Source organism: Quercus suber, unplaced genomic scaffold, assembly GCF_002906115.3.
Source record: "Quercus suber isolate HL8 unplaced genomic scaffold, Cork oak 2.0 scaffold_653, whole genome shotgun sequence".
Classification (NCBI taxonomy): domain Eukaryota; kingdom Viridiplantae; phylum Streptophyta; class Magnoliopsida; order Fagales; family Fagaceae; genus Quercus; species Quercus suber.
In genome coordinates, this window is record NW_027070094.1 from 34,965 (window position 1) to 58,595 (window position 23,631).

At 35.1% G+C, this 23,631-nt stretch overlaps 2 protein-coding genes across 2 annotated transcripts; one reads left to right on the forward strand and one right to left on the reverse strand.

Moving 5' to 3' along the window:
• Positions 1–2,086: 2,086 nt before the first annotated feature.
• On the reverse strand, positions 2,087–11,002 carry LOC112015727 (G-type lectin S-receptor-like serine/threonine-protein kinase At4g27290). The gene is made up of 7 exons (XM_024048156.2): positions 9,690–11,002; positions 4,938–5,054; positions 3,795–3,955; positions 3,477–3,687; positions 2,929–3,166; positions 2,692–2,842; positions 2,087–2,513 (listed from the first exon to the last, which is right to left on the reverse strand). Exons 1-7 carry the CDS (start codon positions 10,984–10,986, stop codon positions 2,208–2,210), a joined length of 2,481 nt encoding a protein of 826 aa, XP_023903924.1. The 5' UTR covers positions 10,987–11,002; the 3' UTR covers positions 2,087–2,207.
• A 10,711-nt stretch (positions 11,003–21,713) lies between these two features.
• On the forward strand, positions 21,714–22,835 carry LOC136064253 (uncharacterized). The gene is made up of 3 exons (XM_065765783.1): positions 21,714–21,951; positions 22,132–22,409; positions 22,512–22,835. The coding sequence occupies exons 1-3, from the start codon at positions 21,714–21,716 to the stop codon at positions 22,833–22,835; spliced, it is 840 nt and encodes a 279-aa protein (XP_065621855.1).
• The last annotated feature ends 796 nt before the right edge of the window (positions 22,836–23,631 follow it).

A 23,631-nucleotide genomic window follows, 5' to 3' on the forward strand; every position in this document is an offset into this window, starting at 1 on the left:
ATTGAAATACAGAAACAAAGCAACCAAACAGCTTCTTAGAATTCAGCTGATTAAAAAAAAAAAAAAATTATTTCCTCCACGTCAGAAGGCAGCCCAAAATGCTGACCCAAGAAATCCCAATAGTTTGGGTCAAATGCAAGTGGACCCAACGGATAACACAACCGGCTTCTCATTAAGCACTTGGGCCCAGCAAAAAAGCCCATAAATCCAAACTCCTATAACTCTCTCTTTTCGTACAATTTTCCCACTCGTTTTCGTTTTCGTTCTCTCTCTGTGAAAGAGAATTAGAATTTGGAGGAGAAAGTATGAAGTAGATCAAGCTGGTAAGCTCTCTTTTTCTCAGATTAGATTTCAACCTTCTATGTCTCTGAATTTTCTCTCATTTTATTCGTAAAGTTCATTTCATGTTCCTCAGCGCTTTCTTCGTAGTATTCAATTCGAAGTAAAATTTGCCGTTTGATTGAATTGTGTTAATCAGAATTCAGATCGCGATTAGGTTTCGGTGAGTCTTTATTTCATTTTCCCGCATTTTCTTGGCAACCAAACGATCTTTTGTGCAATCGTGATTTTATTTTTAAGTTTTTTAAACCGCACCGAGTATTGTTAATTAATTATTATTATTTTTAAGATGATGTTGCAGTTTAATTAAATAAAAATAAAAAAGAAAGATTTTGTGGAGTATAATTCTGCTTTGTCTGATTCAAAATTTCCGAATTAGTTAGATTTTGACAAATTGAATGCTGTTTTGTAAAGCATTAGAGAGTAGACATGACATTGCAATTATATGCTTCTTTATATGATGATGATGATACCACATGCATCTTTTAGTTATTACGATTTTGCTACAGTTGAGCTTTGCGTGCTCTTGATAAATGTATCGGCCCTCTTAAAGAATGTGGATCCCATATAATTGTAGGGTCCATTCATGTGAGAGGAAGATGCATATAACTTATGTATGAAATAATTATTACTATAGTTGAGTTGCGTGTGTGCATTTCCGCGTATAAGAGTTGGTTGTATGATTTGGGTCATAAGCGGTTGTGATTCATGTTGTGATATTTATGAGGTTGACAAGAATGTTTTATTCTTTAGGTGCTAGATGCAAGTACAAGTACAGTGTTAATTGCCTGCCTTTTTCAGCTGGTCTCTGTGGGTTCTCGTTTCCAATCAACCAAGATGGTATGAGTTTTTACTTTATTTTATATATATATATATATCTATATATATACATATTAATCATTTGTTTTTCTCATTTCTGAATGCTGTTGCTTAAAGGAGACAAAACTGAGGAAAGTAAAGAATTTATCATATAATACCAAGATTTAGACTCTCCACTCCATAATCCATATTAATACCCAGTTTATCATTCAAGAAATTATCTGCCCCTAGGTATAGACTGGAAATCAGGAGATGATTTTTATAATACCGTAATTTCATAATGTTTTAAGCATTGACAAATTTTATACTCCCTCTGTACTAAAATGTTGGTCATGTTTAGAAAATCCAAATTTAACCATGCTTATGTTGGTCATGTACAAATTTTCAAAATTGTTCTCATTAATTTAAATTATATAGAAAGAATGACTTTGTCTTTTTAAATAAAGTAAAGCTTAAGATATAAATTTTATTTATTAATTTTGGAAAGAGAACTTCATTACTGGACAATCCCGAAATAAAATGGAGGGCTTACAATTTGGGATGGAGAGAGTAAATTTGAACACCGGTCTTTTATTCGATGACATAAAATTTTACCAGTTGAAATAATTAAAATTTATCTACCTTTTAGAATTAGATCTCTTGGATTGAGAAGATTGAAATTATCTAATCCAAATTAGTCTTTAGAATATGTAGCCCAAAATGCTAGCCCAAGAAATCGCAACCGTCTAGGTACTTGGTCCAAGAAAAAGCACATAAAACCATACTACTATATCTTTCTCCTTTCCTAAAAGTTTTCCACTTGTTTTTCTTGTCACTCTTTCATCTCAGTCTCTTAAGCTCTCTTTCTCAAATCAGATCCCAGCCAACTATATCACTGAATTTTCTTTCATTTTCCTCAGTGCCCTCTTCATAAGTGCAAATAATTAAAGGTCCTTAGGTACCAATAGAATTGACATAGCTTACTTGAATGTAGGAAATGTTTACAGATTATAATCATGAACATGATTCTGTATTGATAATTCTCTACGAGTTTCATTAGTACAAAGTTCTTACCGAGCCTCCAATAATGTAGTTGTTATTTCATTGGTCGAAGATGATTCCTGCTTACTTGAGAAACAATGTGCTGCATTTGAATCTTTTTCCAAGAAGAAACCAGGTTGTTTGGGCTGAGGCAATGCACTCTCACTGCCTAACATCACAATCACAGATGACATGCTAGGCCTATCGTCAGGATGTTGTTGCACACACAAGAGGCTAATATGGATGCAACGGAGAACCTCAGACAATGTGGACGATTGTGCTAAGCATTCATCAGTCAATTCTAATGGCCTTCCCTCATTCCACAATATCCATGCCTAAAAGTTTAAAATTTTCTGTTAGCAATACAAAATTTTCATTGACTTTTTCACGATTACTGAAATAGTCAACAACATATTGTGAAATTGGGTCTCTATAGGCTTAGAATGTAAAAACATGATTTATCACTCATTTGTCCAACATATCTAGATAAGAAATCGTGTGTTAGAAACTTACATATCCAATGAGGTTATGGCTATGGTTTGGATGAAAAAACCCTCTACTTTTCTTCCCGCTTATGATTTCAAGTAACAAAATCCCAAAGCTAAAGACATCAGATTTTGTTGAGAATTGCCCATCAAAAGCATATTCTGGCGCCATATAACCACTACAGGATATCACTAGTTTTACGTGAGAAAGACTAATTAGGAAAGAAAGTAGATTTACATTAAAAGCGTGTCAAGATATACTTACTAAGTTCCAAACACTCTATTTGTGTTTCCTTCTGACTGATCTCCTCCAAAAGTTTTGGCTGCTCCGAAGTCTGAAATTTTAGGATTCATCTCACTATCAAGTAAAACATTACTTGCTTTGAGATCTCTATGTATGATTCTTAATCTGGAATCTTGATGAAGATATTGAAGCCCCCGAGCAATTCCGCATATAATATTAATGCGCATGGACCAATCTAACAGTTTACTTTTTGTTTGATCTGGTAAGTTTCAAATTCAAATTAATTATATATCCTTAAATTTCAATCAAAATTAAAAATTTTCTTTATTTTATAAAAAAGCAAGACTTAAGTACTATTCCTTAAGTTCCCCTTTTAAAATTATGTCATGTGGATTTTTTCTCATGGGATGAAAGTGTAATTTTTAGTCAAGTAGCCACATGTCTAAATCTTAAAAGGGAAACCTAAGTAACAGTACCTAAAATACTATACCTAAATTTTGTCCTTTATGAAATATTGATAACATAGTTACATAAGCTCAACCAAATGTATTAGGTTTAAGGACTCAAACCAAAAAGGAAGGAGTCTAGACTTTTATTGGGCATGTATTCATAAACCAGCATTTTCTCTTCTCCTTGAATGTAACAACCAACAAGCTTTACAAGATTCCGGTGCTGAAGCTTGGCAATCAATCTTACTTCATTTTTGAACTCGTTCAATCCTTGTCCAGAACTCCTTGAAAGCCTCTTGATAGCAATCTCTTGTCCATCTTCTAGTATACCCTGAAATTCTCATATGCAGAAAGATTGCTAAAATCTGTAACAGAAATAAAATAAAAGATTGCCTCATCATCTGTCATTGTTTTTGTACTAGCATATCACAAGTTTACCTTGTACACAGGTCCAAAACCACCTTCACCAAGCTTGTTGTTGAGTGCAAAGTTGTCAGTGGCACCGACTATTGTGGATAGGTCTAAGAAAGGAAGCTCAAGGTCTTCCTTTTGACCTTCATTGTTCTGATGACTTATAATTCCATTCGACTCCTTTTTTACTAAAATAGAAAGGAAAATTAGAAAAAAAAAACAAAACAAAAAACAAAAAACAAAAAACAAAAACAAAAACAAAAGGAAAGAACTGAGATATGAACAAAACATGAAGTAATATATTGAGGATGACAGGGTTTAGTTGAGCTGCAATAATTACCACAATCTCATATTTAAATTTCTATCATAGCAACAATGATAATGACTTATAAACGCAGATTCTTTCTCTCAGAAAGATACTATCGAACTTGAACAGTGAAATTAAAATGAAACTGAATCCTATACATAGTGATATGAGCAAAGTCATGCTTATATAGTGATTTAAAGGAAATCAAGGTACTATTAACCAGAAATAAATAAATAAAAACTATGCTAATCAAACTTGAAAAGCTTCTTTTTTCTTTTTTCTTTTTTTGAGAATAAACTTGAAAAGCTTTTAGAATTCAACTTGTATTAATTAAGACCAAGCCAAGTCTAACAAGCATCTTGCTAATTTAACCATTGCAACTGATATATACTAGAATGAGCACCTTGGCCTATCCATTCAAGAATGTCCACTTGGAAGTTGGAACCGAATATTTTGCCTTTTTCCTTTTGCCAAGTAATTAAGGATAACGGGACGAGTGGATGAAGGCCTTATAGGTGTAAGCCACAAGCCAACCTCAAAAAGAAAAAGAGTACTCTATTCAAGAATGTCCACTTGGAATTCAAGATCGTTAAACGTCTATATCATACCATTCACCAAGCAACAAATTGCCTAAGTTTGCGTAGTTTGATGACACTACACGGCTCAATTTGTGAAATTGTTTTGCAAAGCACCGACAAACTTTGAACAAGATTTTATCATACATCATTATAATCCTAGTTCAAAATATTGTATTATGAGATGGGAATAAGTTAACTTGATTCTGTTTATATTACTAATAGATTCCATTTAAAAAAGCCTTTTAAGTAGTTCCATAACTCATTGTCAAAGTAAAGTTATGTTACCTTTTAAGTTTGTCCTGATTCTGCAAATATAAAAGCCAACTAAGAGTGTGCCTGAAACTACAACAAGGGCAGCAACAACTGACACTGCAATCTTGATCTTAGGACCATGTTTTTCCTCTTCATAATTGAATTTGACACAACAACAGAAATATGGTTAGAATACAGCTAAAAGATATGAAAAGCCAAGGGAAGCATTAAACATAATAAATTTAAAAAGTTAAAACTGTAACAAAATGGTGAATTACATAGCTTAAGCTTAATTATTTAACTATTAACACTCTCCTTCACATGTGGGTCCAACACTTGAGATTTTTAACTTTTTAAATAGAAAATAGAGTGGAGGCAAGGTTCGAACTCAGTTTCATTGAGAAAATTTGCCATTTAACATGATTCTGAAACATTTCCGTTGGTAAGCACATTTTTTAAACTATTTTGTAAACTAGAGCTCTAGTGTTGACATATGTGACGTGGAACTCTATAGAGGCGGAGGAAGAAGAAGAAGAAGAAGAAGAAGTGTGGAGAACGGAAGAAAAGAGGAAGAAAAAGATTTGATAGATTTGGAGAATGGCTGGAACTCGACATGAATTTTTTCTTCCACATTAGATTACCACCACTTGCAACTTAAGTAGTTTTAGAGACTCAAATTTCACATTAAACTTGAGTTTTAGAGTCTCGAGATGCTAGTTTACTAAATAGTTTTACAAACTTGGCAACTAACTAAAACATTCTTGTAAAGTTGTGATTTACAATTATATTTTATGTTGGCTTTATTCTATAAGAAAAAGTGTTGTAATTGTAATAAATTTTTTTTTGTATTTTGTGGGATTTTATTGTATTGGGTTTAGTATTAAGTTAATGAAGAATCAAGCATGCAATGAAAATCAATGTAGTTTCACAATTAGCTCACGAGAAGCTCACAAGTAAAGGTACTCATAAAAAGGTCACATGTGAAGCACATGATTAGAAATTGAAGAGTCATGCCAGCCTATCATTTCGCGAGTACTTCGCGAGAAAGGCCATCTCGCTAAGTACTTGCAAAACTCTCTGTTTGGCCAAAATAAAGTGTGACTTTCCTACCTTTCACTCATACTATATATACCCTCACTAACTAGCAAATTATAAGGAATGTGTTGGCTTTATTCCGTGCCAAATTTGCTTATAATTTAGCAACTAGATACCTTGTATTTAGGTGGGATTTATGTAAGGGTAGTGTGTAAGAGAGTGCGAAGAAAATTCAAGATGTGTGCAATTTAAAGGTGTCTCGTGACTAGATCTCACGACTAGCTTGCGACTGGCAAGTCGCCAAAATGGCACACGTTTGAAGCATATAGGGGAGTTGAAGGGTCACAACAGCTGGAGCACTACAGGACAAAACTTCCAATTTGGCCAAGCAGTTAACTCGTGACTCAGACTCGTGACACGTTCCAGTCGTGAGGTTGAGTCACCAGAATGCCCTATTTGATGAAAACTGACTTTTCGCATTCCTCATACACACTACTATAAATACCTTTATACCCACGAAATATAAAGAACTTCTAGAGAGAATTTTGAGAGAGAAATCCTAGAGAAAAACAAGATTGACTCATCCATAATTTTCATCACTTGATTCTGTAAATTCATCTACTCTCACCCTCTTCATTGACATATCCTTGAGAGATATATTTGCCAAATTCTTATCTTGCCATACCCATATCAGTGAGAAGGTATTTTGGTGCTTAGGAAGCAGTTCAGAAAGGGTCCAATTCATTTGGTTAATGCAATGGGCTTATTATAGGATCCAGTAAGCTAAAGAAGATAAGGTTCAGCGTAACCCTATTCGAGCAAGAAGCTTAGAGAGCTTAGGTGCACTAGGTAGATTAGGCTTGAAGAGTCTTTTACTATTCATTATCCCAACTTCATTCTCTAGTGGATTATTGACCGCTTGGAAGGCGGCGGAGAAGTTTTTCACCGAGTACTTCAGTTTCCTCTTCGATAACACATTGTCGTGTTATCTTTGTGTTTGCATATCTCTTTTCTTTCTTTTTACCTTTTAACTACTGCTATGTTGGTTATTAATTATGGTTTAGAGTGTGTTACAATTTGGATATAGTTTATATTTCATATCGCACATATACTATTTGATTATAAGCTTAAGTTGGTATTTTGTAATTGGGAGTCTAAACATTCATTAGTGTTTTATACGCTTTGAAATTTCATCATGTTTCATCATTAGAAACATGTTTGGTTTATTGGTTATGTATTTTACACACCTTGCCCTACATGTGCATTTCTCGTACTTTGTTCATGCTATACACATAGCCACCTCTTGCACACACCTTTGTTGCCTTAGTCATGCCTAGGTCTATATCTTATTTTTTTCATCCTTAGTATGTCATGTTTACTTTATACTTTGTAGCATTTTGTTTTCATAATGTTTTGTTTTTTGTTTAAGTTTCATTTTCTCATTCATATTGTACCCCTCATGCATCTTTACTCTTGTTCATATCTTCTTTTCTTTTCCTCCTTCCTCTTGATTCATTTGTCTATTCATGACAAAAATGGAGAAAGTATACCGGACTGTATCGTCATTTCTATATGACTCTTGTGCACATCCGTAGGGAAGAAATTCTTAGGGGAGATGCATATACCAAGGGAGAGAAGACATAATTTCTTTTCAAGAAAACCATGCTTTGTTTGTTTTACTCTTTGTTTTTTTTTTTTTCTTTTTTTCTTGTTTTTTCTTTATGGTGCTTTAAGTTATGTTTTTTTATCTATGCTTTGTTGTTCTCATCGCGTCGTGTTTATATGTTAAACATACATACATCCTTATGCTATTGTGCTTTAATGATTGTATGTTCGAATGATCATTTGTTTTGCTATGTGATCATTGTAGTCATTTTCATATGACTATCATGTGTTTGATCAAGTTGCTCATATGTTTCACATCTTGTTTACTTGATCATTTTTTACTTGTTACATTATACTTGTCCTTTTATTACATACTTTACCTTAAAGGTCTAATGTGTTTTGTGCAAGTGTTTCAGGATACAGGTATTTTGTTCCAAGTTATCACAGGTTTTAGATTTAGGTGTGAGTTAGTTTTGCCATTATTCCCAACCTCACATTTAAATCTAGAGTCTGTTATAGGATATTTTTATCATGGAATAGCCAAATGGGGAGATTGTAAAGTTGTGATTTACAACTATGTTTTATGTTGGCTTTATTCCATGACAAAAAGTTTTGTAATTGCAATAAATTATTTTCTTGTATTTTGTGGGATTTTATTGTATTGAGTTTAATATTAAGTTGGTGAAGAATCAAGTATGCAATAAAGATCAGTACAGTTTCGAGATTAGCTTGTGAGAAGCTCGCGAGTAAAGGTATCCGCGAAAAGGCCACGTATGAAGCACATGATTAGAAGTTGAAAAGTCATGCCAGCCTGTCATTTCTTGAGTACTTTGTGAGAAAAGCCATCTTGCGAGGTACCTAAGAAACTCTTTGTTTGGCAAAAATAAAGTGTGACTTTCCTACTCTTCACTCATTCTATATATACATTCATTACTCACAAAATTGTAAGGAGGCTATTTCAGAAGAAAACCCTAGAAAGGTTTCTACAACACACTCACCTTTTAGAGAGAGCTACTTATCCTTTAGTGAGAAATCATTGTACTCTCTTTTCATTCCCTCTTCCATTGTTATATTTTGAGAAGAGATTTGTATCCAAACACAACTCACACTTATTCAGTGTGTAAAAAGTGTTTTGGAACTTAGGAAACATTTGGGATTTGTCAAAAAAAGCCAGTGAGGCTTGGCAGATGCAATTGGGTGGTACTGCAAGATCCGGATAACTAGTGAAGACAAGACTCCGAGAAATCCGTTGATAATAGGAGCTTGGAGGACTCAAATACATTGGGTAAATTAGGATTTGAGGGTTTTTTTGATATTCGTGTACTCTAACTTATTCACTAGTAGATTAATTTCGACTTGGACAGTCGCGGAGAGGTTTTTTGCCGAATTCTTCGATTTCCTCTTCAATAATATGTCTCGGTGTTATTTTGTATTTGCATCTATCCTCCCTACTCTTTAACCTTTACTTTTACTGCTCGTTGTGGTTGCTTATGGCTTAGAGTAGTGTTACCGATTTATTGCGCCTTATTTACTCTTATTCTGCACTTAGATAAGTTAGAGTAAAAGTAATTTAACCGTAATTTAAAATTGGAGGTCTGAACAAATTTTAGTGTATTCACACTAATTGAGCTTTCAATTTCAAAAATAATGTTAAATGCCAAAAAATATCTTAGTTTCTTTGATTCTAATATCCTAATAAATTACTTATTGTCTAAAAAGTTTAAGTTATTAAAACTAATAAAATTTAATAATTTAACTATTATTCTTTTTTTTTTTTCTTTTTTGAGAAAGACACAGGACTGAACACGCACACAGGGGAGTGGAAACCCGAGTTTAATATCACACAACTCACAGCATACAAAAACCGGTAACTCTTGAATGTTGTGTGAAGGCTTTAAATCCATTGGGAGACACATGTGAGACAAACCCACTTGATTGCTTTTTTTGAGAAAGACACAGGACAGAACACACACACAGAGAAGAGTGGAAACCTAGGTTTAATATCACACAACTCACAACATACAAAAGCTGGTAACTCTTGAATAGAAATAAAACAAACAAAATATTCTAACTAAACAAACAAAATAGAAACAGAATGCAAAGCATAATGGAAACAGTAATTTAAATCCAAAAGTAACCCCATACCTAGTAGCTCTGACGCCGACATTCTGATATATAGATCTTGCCCACCTGCCGGAAATTGTCTAATATCCATTAAATCACCAAACCAGATGGCGCAGCCACTACCTCCTCCGCTAATATTCGAGTTTGTATAAGCCATACAGGAGCAGTTTTTCAAGCATTTGACCCTGCATTCTTCAAGGCTCATACTTTTGTTCACCCAAGAATATGTAGTATCTGGCAATTTCAAGTCAACAAATTTAACAAACCCATCTGTATGGCAGCTCAATGGCGTATTGCGGACACAACCTTGAGACCATTCCATTAAGCTCCACAATTCTGGTGATTTAGGCTTGAATGCTTTTAGACATTGGCAGACCGGTGAAGCAGTAAGGACACAATTTCCATTGGCTCCACAAAGGCCATAATTGTCACAGTAGTCCCTAGGTCTCGATGAATAAACCCTCCAAACTTTCTCTGTTTCAATCCATGTATAGCGATCACGGGTATGGCTGGTTTGGTTCACAACTACTCTTGAGATTAGAGACTTATTTCTGAGGGTGTACATGAAGTAAACTTCATTCTCATTAGACACAAAGTTGTAATCATAAACTGGATTGGGGTTTAAATCTGGTGAACCACTGAACCTAAGGCCATTCCATGGACCAGCACGGTAGAACTTTTTGTTGCCTTTCCAAACATAAGCTTCAGGGTATGAATGAATTCCCATTTCTGATAGCCCATGAGTGAAATCTCCAGGAGATGGATCATCTGGTTTTTTCCATGCTGTAAAAAGGCGGTTAATACCTTTCTTTAAGTCCCAGCCGAACTTCATTCCTGGTAAAAAAGTATCAGTCGGATAGTCGAAGCTTTCCCACAAAGAGATTCTTAAATTTTCATCTTTCTCATCTGTTACAGTTAGTACAAGATTTCCAGAGTCTAAGAGCTGTAACAGTGGATTATTAGCTTGTCTTTGTGAACTTGTTGACCAAACAACAGCACTCTTATTGTGACTCATAAGCACAACACTGCCTCCACTACTATTTATCATCAACAAGCCAGAGGAGTCATTGATCGGGTATAGTCGATTTGCAACCCAAACAATAGTTTTAACTGGGATATTCTTGTACCATATTCCCAAGTAACGGTTGTTGGAACTACCAGGACTGAAGAAACCCAGTTCGAAGCTTCCATCTTTGGAAACTAAGGTGTTTGCTTCACTGATAAATTGGGATTGATTAATGCTATCTTGTGCAAAGGAAACTTTGGAGGATAAAAATAGTAAATAAGTAGGGATAAGAACAAAGGAAATAATGTCCATTGGTTTCTTGTTTAAGTCCACCATGCTCATCATCACTCACAACTTAAACTTATATGGACACCAAAAACAGCATAGGTCGTTAAATGAAGATGTGACCAAAGCTTAGCTCCACAGAAAAAGTAGATAGGGATTAGATGAAGATGTGACAACCTTTCCATGTTTAAATAAAGCATTATCAAATTGCCGTGGTCCACACGAAACATTAGGACGAAAATGTAATTTTACATTTTCGCCCTTATATTTTTAAGTGATTCACACATTGATTTTCAGATTTTATTTTTATTGTTTTTAGTCCATATCTTGAAAAAGGTTTTCCGTTATGGTCCCTACCATTACATTAAAGACGAAAAATGCACACGTGACAAACAATAGAATTAAAAATATTTTATTTTATTTTAAAATAAAATAAAATTTTAGTTATCAATAATTTTAAAATAAAAATATAAAAAATTTTAGTTAAAAATAATTGTTTCTTCATGTTCTTCCCCCAAGAATATGGTTGATCAGAAAATAAGAAATTCAAGATTTTCTTCTCTTTTATTTCATTTTCTTAGCATCCAAACAAGCAAAAACATATACAAAACCATGATCAAACTCAGATAAAATACAATCAACTAACCAAGCAAGGTAATAAAATACACCAAAACACAATTATGAGAAATCGGCAATCTCGATGACGTTGATTTGATCGCAGAGAGAGGGAGAGTGAGTGAGTGATTGAAAAAGACAGAAAATGATGTCATCGCACGCGGATCTAGACCGTCAGATCAAGCATCTGATGGAGTGCAAGCCATTGCATGAGGCAAAGGTGAAAACACTTTGCAATCAGGCGAGGGCGATTCTCGTCGAGGAGTGGAACGTACAGCCAGTGAAGTGTCCGGTGATAGTTTGCGATGATATCCACAGCCAGTTCTACGATCTTATCAAGCTCTTTCAGATAGGAGGAAATGCTCCCGATACCAATTATCTCTTTATGGGCAACTATGTAGGTCAGTATGAAACAGTTTTTAGCTTCTTCTTTTTTCCCAATTTTCCTTTGAATTTTGCTTTAGATGCGTTTAATTTATTTGGTTTTTTCTTTTTTCTTTTTTTTGAAAATTTGTTCTTTTTAGCTATTGAAATTTTGAGGAAGAAATGTCTTAGACCTGTTTATGGTTGAATATAAACATATATTTGTGTATAATTATTTGTTTTGTATATATATATATATATAAGTAATTAGATTTAAACCCAGATGGTCACTGTGGTTCTCTGAGATCTAATCTTCTCTCTCTAAACCCAAATAGTCATCGTGGTTTGATCTGGCTAGCTCATAATTGTGTTTTGGGTTTTGTTAGTTGATTGTGTTAGTATCTGAGTTTGATCATGGTTTTGTATATGTTTTTGCTTGTTTGGATACTAAGAAAATGAAATAAAAGAGAAGAAAATCTTGAATTTCTTATTTTTTTTGGGCAACCATGTTCTTAGGGGAAGAACATGAAAAAAAAAAAATTTAACTAAAATTTTTAATATTTTTATTTTAAAATTATTGATAACTAAAATTTTATTTTATTTTATAATAAAATAAAATAAGGGGATTTTTTGACCTAACCCACTATGGTGGGTCAAAAAAAATTTAACCCAACCCAACCCATTACATAAGTCCAACCCAACCCAACCCGGGTTGGGTTGGGTCGGGTTGAACCCATGGGTTAGAAATTTTTTTTTTATTACTATTATTATTAAATTGAGTAGAAAAAAATATATCACACTTGCCACCTGAATTGATAAACAAAATATACATTAATATATAAACTAATATTCCAACTTAGTTGTAAAAAAAGTATATTTAAGTATCCAACTGAGTTGATAAACAAAATATAAATGAACTAGTATCCTAATTCACTTATAAACAAAATATACATGAGTTCCTAACTCAGTTATAAACAAAATATATCTAATTTTTTTTTATTAATTATATAATATATTTAATATATATTAAAAGAACTATTAGGATTTTATATTATATATGATAGTAGGAATCGAGGAAGTGCTCTACAGCTGTTTTTATTTTTATTTTTATTAAATATATAATATATTTTAAACATATATTAAAATATGGGTGGGTCAGGTTGGGTTTGGCGGGTTTGTAATTTTATGACCTAACCCAACCTGACCCGCTATAAAAAAAAAAAAAAAAAAAATTTGTAACCTAACTCAACCCACCAAACCCTAAAAACTGACCCAGCCCAGCGGGTCGGGTTGGGTTTGGTGGGTTTTTTGCACACCCCTAGAATTATTAATAAAAAGTAGGAGAGAGACCATTAAAAAATAATTTTTAAGAATACCATTGTGCTACAGTAGCATCATATAAATAAGATGTTATTGTAGCACAATTGTAAATTTGTTTACATTTACAGTACCGAATAATGTATATGTAGGGACTGAGTTTGAGCACTTCTTCTACTAGATGAGTGGACTTAGACCCAATTAGCCCAATACAATGAATTTGTAGAGAATGGGTTGAAGAACTAAGCCTTATTGAGGGTTACAACAACTAAACATAGTTATGAGTAGACGAATAACCAAGGCGTGGACTAAAGTGTGAAAGTTGTCCTCGGCCCTCCTCTGAGGAGCTTGCTATTCTTATTATTTCTTCAGTGTCTAGTTACAAGGGTTTTGAAGACAATACAAATTGTTGCTGTGTTTTTGTTTCTCGCTCCCCCTTTTTCTTGGAGGATTCCTTATATTATATACCCTCTTCCGTTGATCTTGGCCCTCCATTTGTTTATCATGCAGGTCACTACTCGAGTGTTTGTCCTATCAGCCACCCTACCAAACTTCCTATGAGTTGCAGTAACCAAGGCAGCCTGTTCAGGGATCACTTCCTTATTAATGTTGTCAAGATGTTAGTTGTGGGAATTTAATGCAGAGGTGACAGCTTCTTCTTGAATTGCTCCTCCACCGTGCTCCCATGACTGACCCATTGTACCAGTCCTTTTCCTTGGAATGCTCTAGAAGGTTGCCTTTGATGGCATGCCAATCTTCCTTTTGTGATCTCGATTGGCCGAGGACAGGATCGTCTTCGGCGATATTTCAGGGTACTTTGGACTAGCTTCTTTCATCCTCGGCCATTTCTTCCTCCTCAGCGTAGGCCTTGGGCTTAGTATAAAGTGGGCTGCGGTCCGTAAAGGTGTCAATTCGGGTTAACGTGTCGGGTTCGTGTCGTGTCGAGGTAGGAGTATTCGACTAAATGGCTTAACCTTAACTCGACCCATTTAATAATCATGTCATGATCCTTCAACCCTAACCCGACTTGTTAATAAGGTGGGTTGACCTGACCCAATCTATTTGATATGCTTAATAAACGAGTTGTGTTGGGTTGACATGAATGTAACACACCCATTTCAACTTGCATAATATTAAATATAACATCCATTTAGAAATAAATTTTTTACATCCCAAAAAGTAGTGCATACACTTCAAGTTTTCAACCCATATTCAAAATAATATAGTTCAACAAAAATATAACATTCATCTAGAAAATAAGTTCTTTACACTCCAAAAGAAGTGCACACACTTCAAGCCAAATTCAAAATAACAAAGTTTAACAAAAATAAAATAACATAATTCAACAAAAATATAATATCCTAGGAACTCGCCAAATGCTAAGTATCAATATTGAAAGAATTTGAGCAAACAGTAAACTAATCATGACTATGACCACGATTATCATCCATAAATTCTTTGTTGATGTCCAAATTCATAACATCTTCCACAAACTCATCCAATTTCATTTGTACAAGTTCCATGCCAAAATATTTATATATATATATATATATATTATATATATTAGTAGTTCTAGGGTCTGTAAAGTTTCAATTTCTAATTATATCCCTTGTAAATTTTTGTAATTACTCACTTTTCTTTTTAAATTTAAAATATATATTAGATATAAAAGGTATTTGACAAATGTAAAATAAAATAAATGTTTATTTGTTATACAAGTTAAATAGATTGTGTTAAGTGAGTCATTTTGAGTTGACACAAATAAATTGATATGTCAAACGTGTCTATTGCGAGTTACGCGGGTTGACTTGTTTATGACACATTTCTTATCGTGTCGCTTTCAGGTCGATCCGTTTATGACCCAAACCCATTAAGGCCCAATCCTAACCCGAAAAAACCTGTGTCGGGTTCGTGTTATGTTCACGGGTTGGTCGAACATTGACACCCCTTGCGGTTGCCAAATTCTTTGATCCCACAGTATACTTTTGAACACTTTTATAATTTTAATGCTTAAATCTTCTAACATGTACCTTTTGCAAGATCCAATGTGAATGCTCAGGACAAAAATTCCTAACTCTTGAGTTTTGACCATGCCTGGGTCCTTTTCTAAAAGCATGCATTTTCCTTGGCAAGGAAGTAAAGTTTCATTTGAAGAAAAAATGCCAATAATTAATTTTTGTAGAAATCACATTTTCGTCCCTACATTTTTAGGTGATTTCTACTTTGGTCCATAGATTTTATTTTTACCGTTTTTAGTCCTTATCCTGAAAATGCTTCCCGTTTTGGTTCCTATTGTTACATTAGAGACGGAAAATGCACATGTGGCAAACGGCATAATTAAAAAAATATAAAATATTNAAAAAAAAAAAAAAAAAAACAAAAACAAAAAAAAAAAAAAAAAAAAAAAACAAAAAACAAAAAACAAAAAAAAACAAAAAGTAAAACAAACAAAGCAAGGTTTTCTTGAAAAGAAATTATGTCTTCTCCCCCTTGGTATATGCATCTTCCCTAAGAATTTCTCTTCCTATGAATGTGCACAAGAGTCATATAGAAATGACGATACACTTTGGTATACTCTCTAGTAAAACAAATAAGATGTGAAACATATGAGCAACTTGATTAAACACATGATAGTCATATGAAAATGACTACAATAATCACATAGCAAAGCAAATGATCATTTGAATATGCAATCATTAAAGTACAATAGCATAAGGATGTATGTATGTCCAACATATAAACATGATGCGATAAGAACAACAAAGCATAGATAAAAAATATAACTCAAAGCACCGAAAGAAAAAATAAGAAAACAAACAAAGCAAGATTTTCTTGAAAAGAAATTATGTCTTCTCTCCCTTGGTATATGCATCTCCCTTAAGAATTTCTCCTCTTACGAATGTGTACAAGAGTCATATAAAAATTGCGATACACTCCAATATACTATCTAATATACTCTCCCCCTTTTTGTTACAAATAGAAAAATGAATCAAGGGGAAGGAGGGAAAGAAAAGAAAAGAAAATATGAACAAGGGTAAAAATACATGAGGGTACAAGATGAATGAGAAAATGAAACTCAAACAAAAAACAAAACACTATGAAAACAAAATACTACAAAGCATAAAATAAATATGACATGCTAAGGATGAAGAAACAAGATATAGACCTAGACATGACTAGGGTAGCAAAGGTGTGTGCAAGAGATGGCTATGTGCAAAGCATGAGAAATGCACATGTGGGGCAAGATGTGTAAAATACACAACCAATAAACCAAACATGTTCCTAATGATGAAATGTGAAAAACCTCAAAGTTTGGTACTCATTAGAGTCCAAAAGAGTGAAAAAATACCATAAAGTCATTTTATCAAACACCTAGTATGCACACATGAACAACTAAGAATAGCAATGCATGAACATGGTAAAATCTGCCCTTAATACAAGTTACTTTTGCCACAAAGGGCCAACATCCAAAGCAAATAGATATTTAAAACAAAACCCAATCACTAAGATTGACAAAAATTAAACTTTCTAACCCCTATTTGAAAAAATCCCAACTATAAACATAAAACCCCCCAAAACATAATCTAATGATTAAAATTAATTAAAATTGTTAAAGATTACCTTAGAGATATTTATGGAATGTAAAATGATAGGCCAAAAACGTATTGACCACTTGTGATGGATTAATTGATTAATTACCCAAGTTTATTAATTAATCAAATTACTATGCAAAGTACGTGGTAGCACAAACAAATCAACAATAACTAAAGTATACAGCGGAAAATATATTGACACAGTGATTTGTTTACGAATGGGAAAAACTTACATAGCAAAGACTTCACCGGGTGATTTTAAGGTTACTAGTCCCGAAATTTTACTATTATCACAATAAGTGGTTACAAGTAAAAAGGAATTACAGTACCTTATTCCAACCTACCATTGAACTCTTACCTCAATACCCAATTGGACTTGCTTTGTAGTGACAATTTCTCTTTTTGATGCACGGCTCCCAAGTACGTGACTAACCAATTACGCAGATCCCAGTACGTGACTTCAATAACCAATTAGAGAAAGTTGTTGGCTACAAAGTTCTTCAGTTCATCCACACGATGAAGATCAAGAAGATGCTTAGTTACAAAACCCTACAGTGTACAAACACAACAACTTCTTCAGAATTTTTTTTTTTATCTATGCTTTGTTGTTCTCATTGCATCGTGTTTAAATGTTAGACATACATACATCCTTATGCTATTGTGCTTTAATGATTGCATGTTCGGATGATCATTTGCTTTGCTATGTGATTATTGTAGTCATTTTCATATGACTATCATGTGTTTGATCAAGTTGCTCATATATTTCACATCTTGTTTACTTGATCAATTTTTACTTGTTACATTATACTTGTCCTTTTATTACTTGTTTTACCTTGAGGGTCTAATCTGTTTTGTGCAAGTGTTTCAGGATACAATTATTTTGTTCCAAGTTCATCACAGGTTTTAGATTTAGGTGTGAGTTAGTTTTGCCATTGTTTCCAACCTCATGTTTAAGTCTAGAGTATGTTATATGGTGTTTTTGTCACGGAATAACCAAATGGGGTGTCAAGATACTTGGGTGTGCTAGCTTAGTAGTGTGTATGTTGTGCCTAACAACTGGCTCAATAGTGTGTGTGTGTGTGTGTGTGTGTGTGTGTGTGTGTGTGTGTGAGGTGCCTAACAGCTGGATTAGTAGAGTGTGTGTGTGACGTGCCTAACAGTGTGATGAGGTGTGCCTATTGTGGTGATGATGGGTGCGTGTACTGGTGCTATACAGAGGGCATGTGCAGTTAAGTGATCAGTTAGTGAGAGTTAGTTAAGGAACTGTTAGAGATAGTTACATTTGGGTAGTTACTAAGATTGTAATTGGTTGTAATTGTATATAAGCTCCAATTTTTGAATAATAAAGGACGCCTAGAATTACTCAGTTACTCTCCTTTTCTTGTTCTCCTTTTCTTGTTTTGACTCTGTTTGGAGGTGTTCCCCTTGAAGTGGCCAATATCTCTTCTTCCCCATTTCTCTATTCTTCTCAGTACTTCCTTCCATATTCTAGCTCTTAATAATTGGTATCAGCGCCCTCTTTCTTGCGACCATGACTAAAACCCGTTCTACAGCCTACATCAATGAGTCCATTGCATCCTTACATACTACCACAGACCACCATGCCCACTCTCTTCAAGAAATCACGAAGCAATTGAATGCCAATACCCAACAGTTGAATGCCATCAGCATTGCTTTGCAGAAGTTAATGGAGGCTGAAGAGAAGAGACAACAACCATCATCTCCTAAAACACCATCGTTCCCAGCTATGTCCTTGCCATTACAGAGTTTGGCTAAAAGTGTGAGACTTGAATTTCCAAGATTTAAAGGAGAAGATCCAGCAACTTGGGTATACAAGGCTAACCAGTATTTCAATTTCTATCACACCCCACTGAGTGAGAGGCTTTCAATGGCTTCTTTTCATATGGATGGTGAGGCTCTAGTATGGTTCCAAGATTGTGAAGCATCTGGGGTATTTGTGGCTTGGGAGAGTTTTGTGGAGGCTCTGTTAATTAGGTTTGGTTCGTCTGCTTATGAAGATCCTATGGAGGCTTTGACAAGGTTGAGACAGACCAGTAATGTGATTAATTACAAAGCCCAATTCAAAGCTCTCTCTAACAGAATTAGAGATTTGACTGTAAATCACAAATTGAGCTGTTTCCTTAGTGGCCTTAGAGATGAAATTAGATTGCCTGTAAAAATGTTTAATCCAAAATCTCTTAATGAGGCTTTTGGTTTGGCTAAGATTCAAGAGGAATATGTGATGAGTAGCAAAAAATTTCTAAAATCATCATCACTAGAAGTGACTAACTTCAATTCTTGGACCAAGACCTAATACTAGGCTGGATTCCAAGTTCAAGTTGCCCCTGCAGAAGTTATCACCAGCATAGATGGAAGAGAGAAGGAAGAAAGGACTCTGCTTTAATTGTAATGAGAAATTTCAACCTGGATACCATTGTAAGTCTGCTAAACTCTTTTTATTGGAAGGTCTTTGCCCCTTTCAAGGGCCTAGCTCTAGTGTACAATTGATAGAGCTTAATGAGGGTGATAGTGCATTGACTTATAATTCTAATATGCCTCATCTTGCATTTGTTGAGTCTGAACATAACATGCTTGAACTAGAGATTACATTATATGCCCTTTTAAGTAGCCCTTCGCCCGGTACCATGAGAATTAGGGGCACAATTAATAGTCATTGGGTTATTATTTTGATTGACACTAGCAACACTCATAACTTTCTTGATGCTGCCATTCTTTCCAAGTTACAACTACATTTGGACCTGAATGTTTCATTTGAGGTTAAGGTAGCTAATGGGGAAACAATCAAGACTAAGGATGTTTGTTTAGATGTTAAGGTGGTTATGCAAGGTCATGTCTTCTCTGTGGACTTGAATGTCTTACCCTTAGGAGACTGTGAGTTGGTCTTAGGAACTCAGTGGCTCAGATCTTTGGGTCTGATACAGTGGGATTTTTTGGAATTGTCAATGCAATTCATGCATCTTGGCAGACCTGTTACATTGTTTGGATTGCATCCTACTAATTCCACTCTCTAAGGTGATCACTTCTTTAGGACGCCTGTCACAAAGGGAATGTTTTTGTAGATAGTTTCTTTGGGTTCAGGAACTTCTCCATCTCAGCTAGATTGTGATCCTTTGATTGAGAAGTTGTTGGTGGAGTTTGCATCAGTTTTTGATACACCTACTAGATTGCCTCCTTTTAGAGGGCATGAACACCAAATCCTTTTAAAGGATAGTACTGCTCCAATCTGTCAAAGGCCTTATAGGTACCCACACTTTCAAAAAATTGAAATTGAGAAGATCATTGCTGACTTGTTGGAAGCTGGTTTTATTAGGCTTGGCCACAATCCATTATCTTCTTTAGTTTTGTTGGTAAGGAAGGCAGATGGCTCTTGGAGGATGTGCATTGATTACAGGGCTCTGAATCGAGCTACCATCAAGGATAAGTTCCCTATACCTGTAATTGATGAGTTATTGGATGAGCTTGCTGGTGCTACCATCTTCTCCAAGTTGGATTTGAGATCAGGGTACCATCAAATCCGTATGAAGAAGGAGGATATCTCTAAAACTGCCTTTAAGAACCATGATGGGCATTATGAGTTCTTGGTTATGTCATTTAGTTTAACTAATGCCCCATCTACCTCTCAGTCACTCATGAATGATGTTTTTAGGCCTTATTTGAGAAGGTTTGTACTAGTATTCTTTGATGACATTCTTGTTTTCAGTCCTACCTTGGAGTTTCACCTTCAACATCTTAGATTAGTTTTGGAGTTGTTGTAACATCATCAGTTGTATGCTAAGAAGAGTAAATGTGCATTTGGGTGCTTAGAAGTGGAATATCTTGGGCATATCATCTCTGGCTAAGGTGTGAGCACAGACCCAAGGAAGATTGCAGCAATGGAGGCTTAACCAATTCCTACTTCTGTCAAGGCTTTGAAGGGGGTTTTTGGGCTTGACTAGGTATTATAGGAAATTCATCAAGAACTGTGGACATATTGCTACCCCCCTGACTGCCTTGCTTTGAAAGAATGCCTTTACCTAGTTTGTTGAAGCTAAAACAGTTTTTAACCAACTCAAAGCAACTGTAAGTAAACCCCTTATCCTAGCTCTATCTGATTTAAATCAAACTTTCATTATTTAGTGTGATGCATCAGGTAGTGGTTTAGGGGCTGTTTTGATACAGAATCATATACCAATTGCTTTTCATAGTAAGGTTCTTAAGGGTAAAGCACTATAATTGTCTACCTATGAAAAAGAGTTATTGGCATTGGTCACAACTGAGCATAAATGGAGACCTTATCTATTATGTAGGCCCTTCATTATAAAAACTTACCAAAAAAGTTTGAAGTACATCCTAGAGCAGAGAATTGCTACTCCTGCCCAACAAAAATGGTTAACTAAATTGTTAAGGTATTTGCTTGTGGTGGAGTATAAGCAAGGGTGTGAGAACAAGGTAGCCGATGCCATGTCTAGGAGGTCAGGTGCTAGTTTTAAGGATTCAGTTGTTTCCAACACTGCTATGGTCTCTCCATGTTTGTGTTTAGTTTCTTTCACAAGTCCTTGGATTGAAGAGTTAAAGGCTATCCTCCACTGTGATGCAGCAGCTGCTACAGCAGCTACAATCTAATTCAACCGGTCCTAAGTTCTTTTCTTTGCACAATGGGTTGATTCTGTACAGAGGGAGGGTCTATTTGGATCCACAAAACAATTTGAAGTTCAAGGTGCTTCACTTGGTCCATGACAGTCCTTTAGGTGGCCATTCTGGTTTTCTCAAATCTTTCCATAGATTAAAACAAGATTTTTTTTTTTTTTGGTGGAGATGAAATCAGACTTAAAACTATATATCAGAGAGTGTGGGGTTTGTCAACAAATGAAGCATGAAACTTACAAGCCAGTTGGGTTGTTACAGCCTCTTCCCATTCCTCATAAGCCTTGGACTGCTGTTAGTATGGATTTTGTCAATGGCTTACCCCTTTCTCAAAGGTTGGACAAAGTAATGGTGATTGTGGATAGGCCTACTAAATATGTCCACTTCATTGGATTGTCTCATCCTTATTCTACTGCTAAGGTGGCTGCCTTGTTTACTCCAAATGTCTTCAAATTGCATGGTATGCCAACCTCTATTGTTTCTGATAGGGATCCAGTGTTCACTATTAAATTTTGGGCTGAGCTATTCAAATTACAAGGGTTTAAACTTGCTATGTCCTCAGCATATCATCCATAAATGGATGGCCAGACAAAAGTGGTGAATAAATGCTTAGAGTAGTACTTGAGATCTTTTTCTGTAGATAGACCTACTGAATGGTCTGATTGGCTTTACTTAGCTGAGTATTGGTTTAATACCAATTACCATTCAACTACCAAAGTAACTCCATATGAGGCTATGTATGGATTTCCCCCTCCTTGTTTGTTGGATTACATTCCTGGAACAACTCAAGTGGCAACTGTGGATTCTCTTCTTCAATCTAGGCAGCATATCTTGACCTTACTTAAACAAAATTTGGTAGAGGTCCAAGCTCGTATGAAGCAGCAATGTGACCTTCACAAGTCTGAGAGAGCTTTCAATGTTGGTGACTGGATCTATTTAAGGCTATAGCCTTACAAGCAGCAGTCAGTGGCTCATAGAGCTTCTCATAAGCTCTCTCCTAGGTTCTTTGGACCCTACCAGGTGTTGGAGAAAATTGGAGAGGTTGCCTATAGGTTGTCCTTACCAACTGATGCTGCCATACATCCAGTATTTCATGTTTCTTGCTTGAAAGCTAAGCTTGGACACAATCATGTGGTTGTTGCCTTGCTTCCATCAGTGAACTCTAATGGCATTCTTACACCTAAGCCTGTTGCTGTTCTCCAAACCCGGTCTCACAAGCTTAGGAATAGGCTTATCACTCAACACTTGATTCAGTGGCAGGGAGGAACTACAAATGATGCTACTTGGGAGGATTTGCTTGTCCTTCAACAGCAATTCCCTCATCTTGTGGGCAAGCTGTTTTAAGGAGGGAAGAGTTGTTAAGATACTTGGGTGTGCTGGCTTAGTAGTGTGCATGTTGTGCCTAACAGTTGGCTTGGTAGTGTGTGTGTGTGTGTGTGTGTGTGTGTGAGGTGCCCAACAACTGGATTAGTAGAGTGTGTGTGTGACGTGCCTAACAGTGTGATGAGGTGTGCCTATTGTGGTGATGATGGGTGCGTGTACTGGTGCTATACAAAGGGCATGTGCAGTTAAGTGATCAGTTAGTGAGAGTTAGTTAGGGAACTATTAGAGATAGTTACAGATAGTTACATTTGGGTAGTTACTGAGATTTTAATTGGTTGTAATTGTATATAAGCTCCAATTTTGGAATAATAAAGGAAGCCTAGAATTACTCAATTACTCTCCTTTACTTATTCTGACTCTATTTGGAGGTGGTTCCCTCGAAGTGACCAAATATCTCTTCTTCCCCATTTCTCTATTCTTCTCAGTACTTCCTTCCATATTCTAGCTCTTAATATGGGGAGATTGTGAAGTTGTGATTTATAACTATGTTTTATGTTGGCTTTATTCCATGACAAAAAGAGTTGTAATTGTAATAAATTATTTCCTAGTATTTTGTGGGATTTTATTATATTGGGTTTAGTATTAAGTTAGTGAAGAATCAAGCATGCAATGAAGATCAGTGCAGTTTCATGATTAGTTTGCGAGAAACTCACAAGTAAAGGTATTCGCGAAAAGGCCATGTGTGAAGCACATGATTAGAAGTTGAAAAGTCATGCCAACCTGTCATTTTGCGAATACTTTGTGAGAAAGACCATCT

Bases quoted from the DNA above. Each gene is read 5' to 3' on its own strand.
- LOC112015727 (XM_024048156.2), bottom strand. From the start codon at position 10,986: ATGGACATTATTTCCTTTGTTCTTATCCCTACTTATTTACTATTTTTA. The intron at 3,956-4,937 runs GTAACATAACTT...TTTCTATTTTAG, and splicing joins AATCAGGACAAACTTAAAAG to TAAAAAAGGAGTCGAATGGA. The intron at 2,843-2,928 runs GTAAGTATATCT...GATATCCTGTAG, and splicing joins AATAGAGTGTTTGGAACTTA to TGGTTATATGGCGCCAGAAT.
- LOC136064253 (XM_065765783.1), top strand. From the start codon at position 21,714: ATGAAGCATGAAACTTACAAGCCAGTTGGGTTGTTACAGCCTCTTCCC. The intron at 21,952-22,131 runs GTATGCCAACCT...CTTTTTCTGTAG, and splicing joins AAATGTCTTCAAATTGCATG to ATAGACCTACTGAATGGTCT. The intron at 22,410-22,511 runs GTTGGTGACTGG...GGACCCTACCAG, and splicing joins AGTCTGAGAGAGCTTTCAAT to GTGTTGGAGAAAATTGGAGA.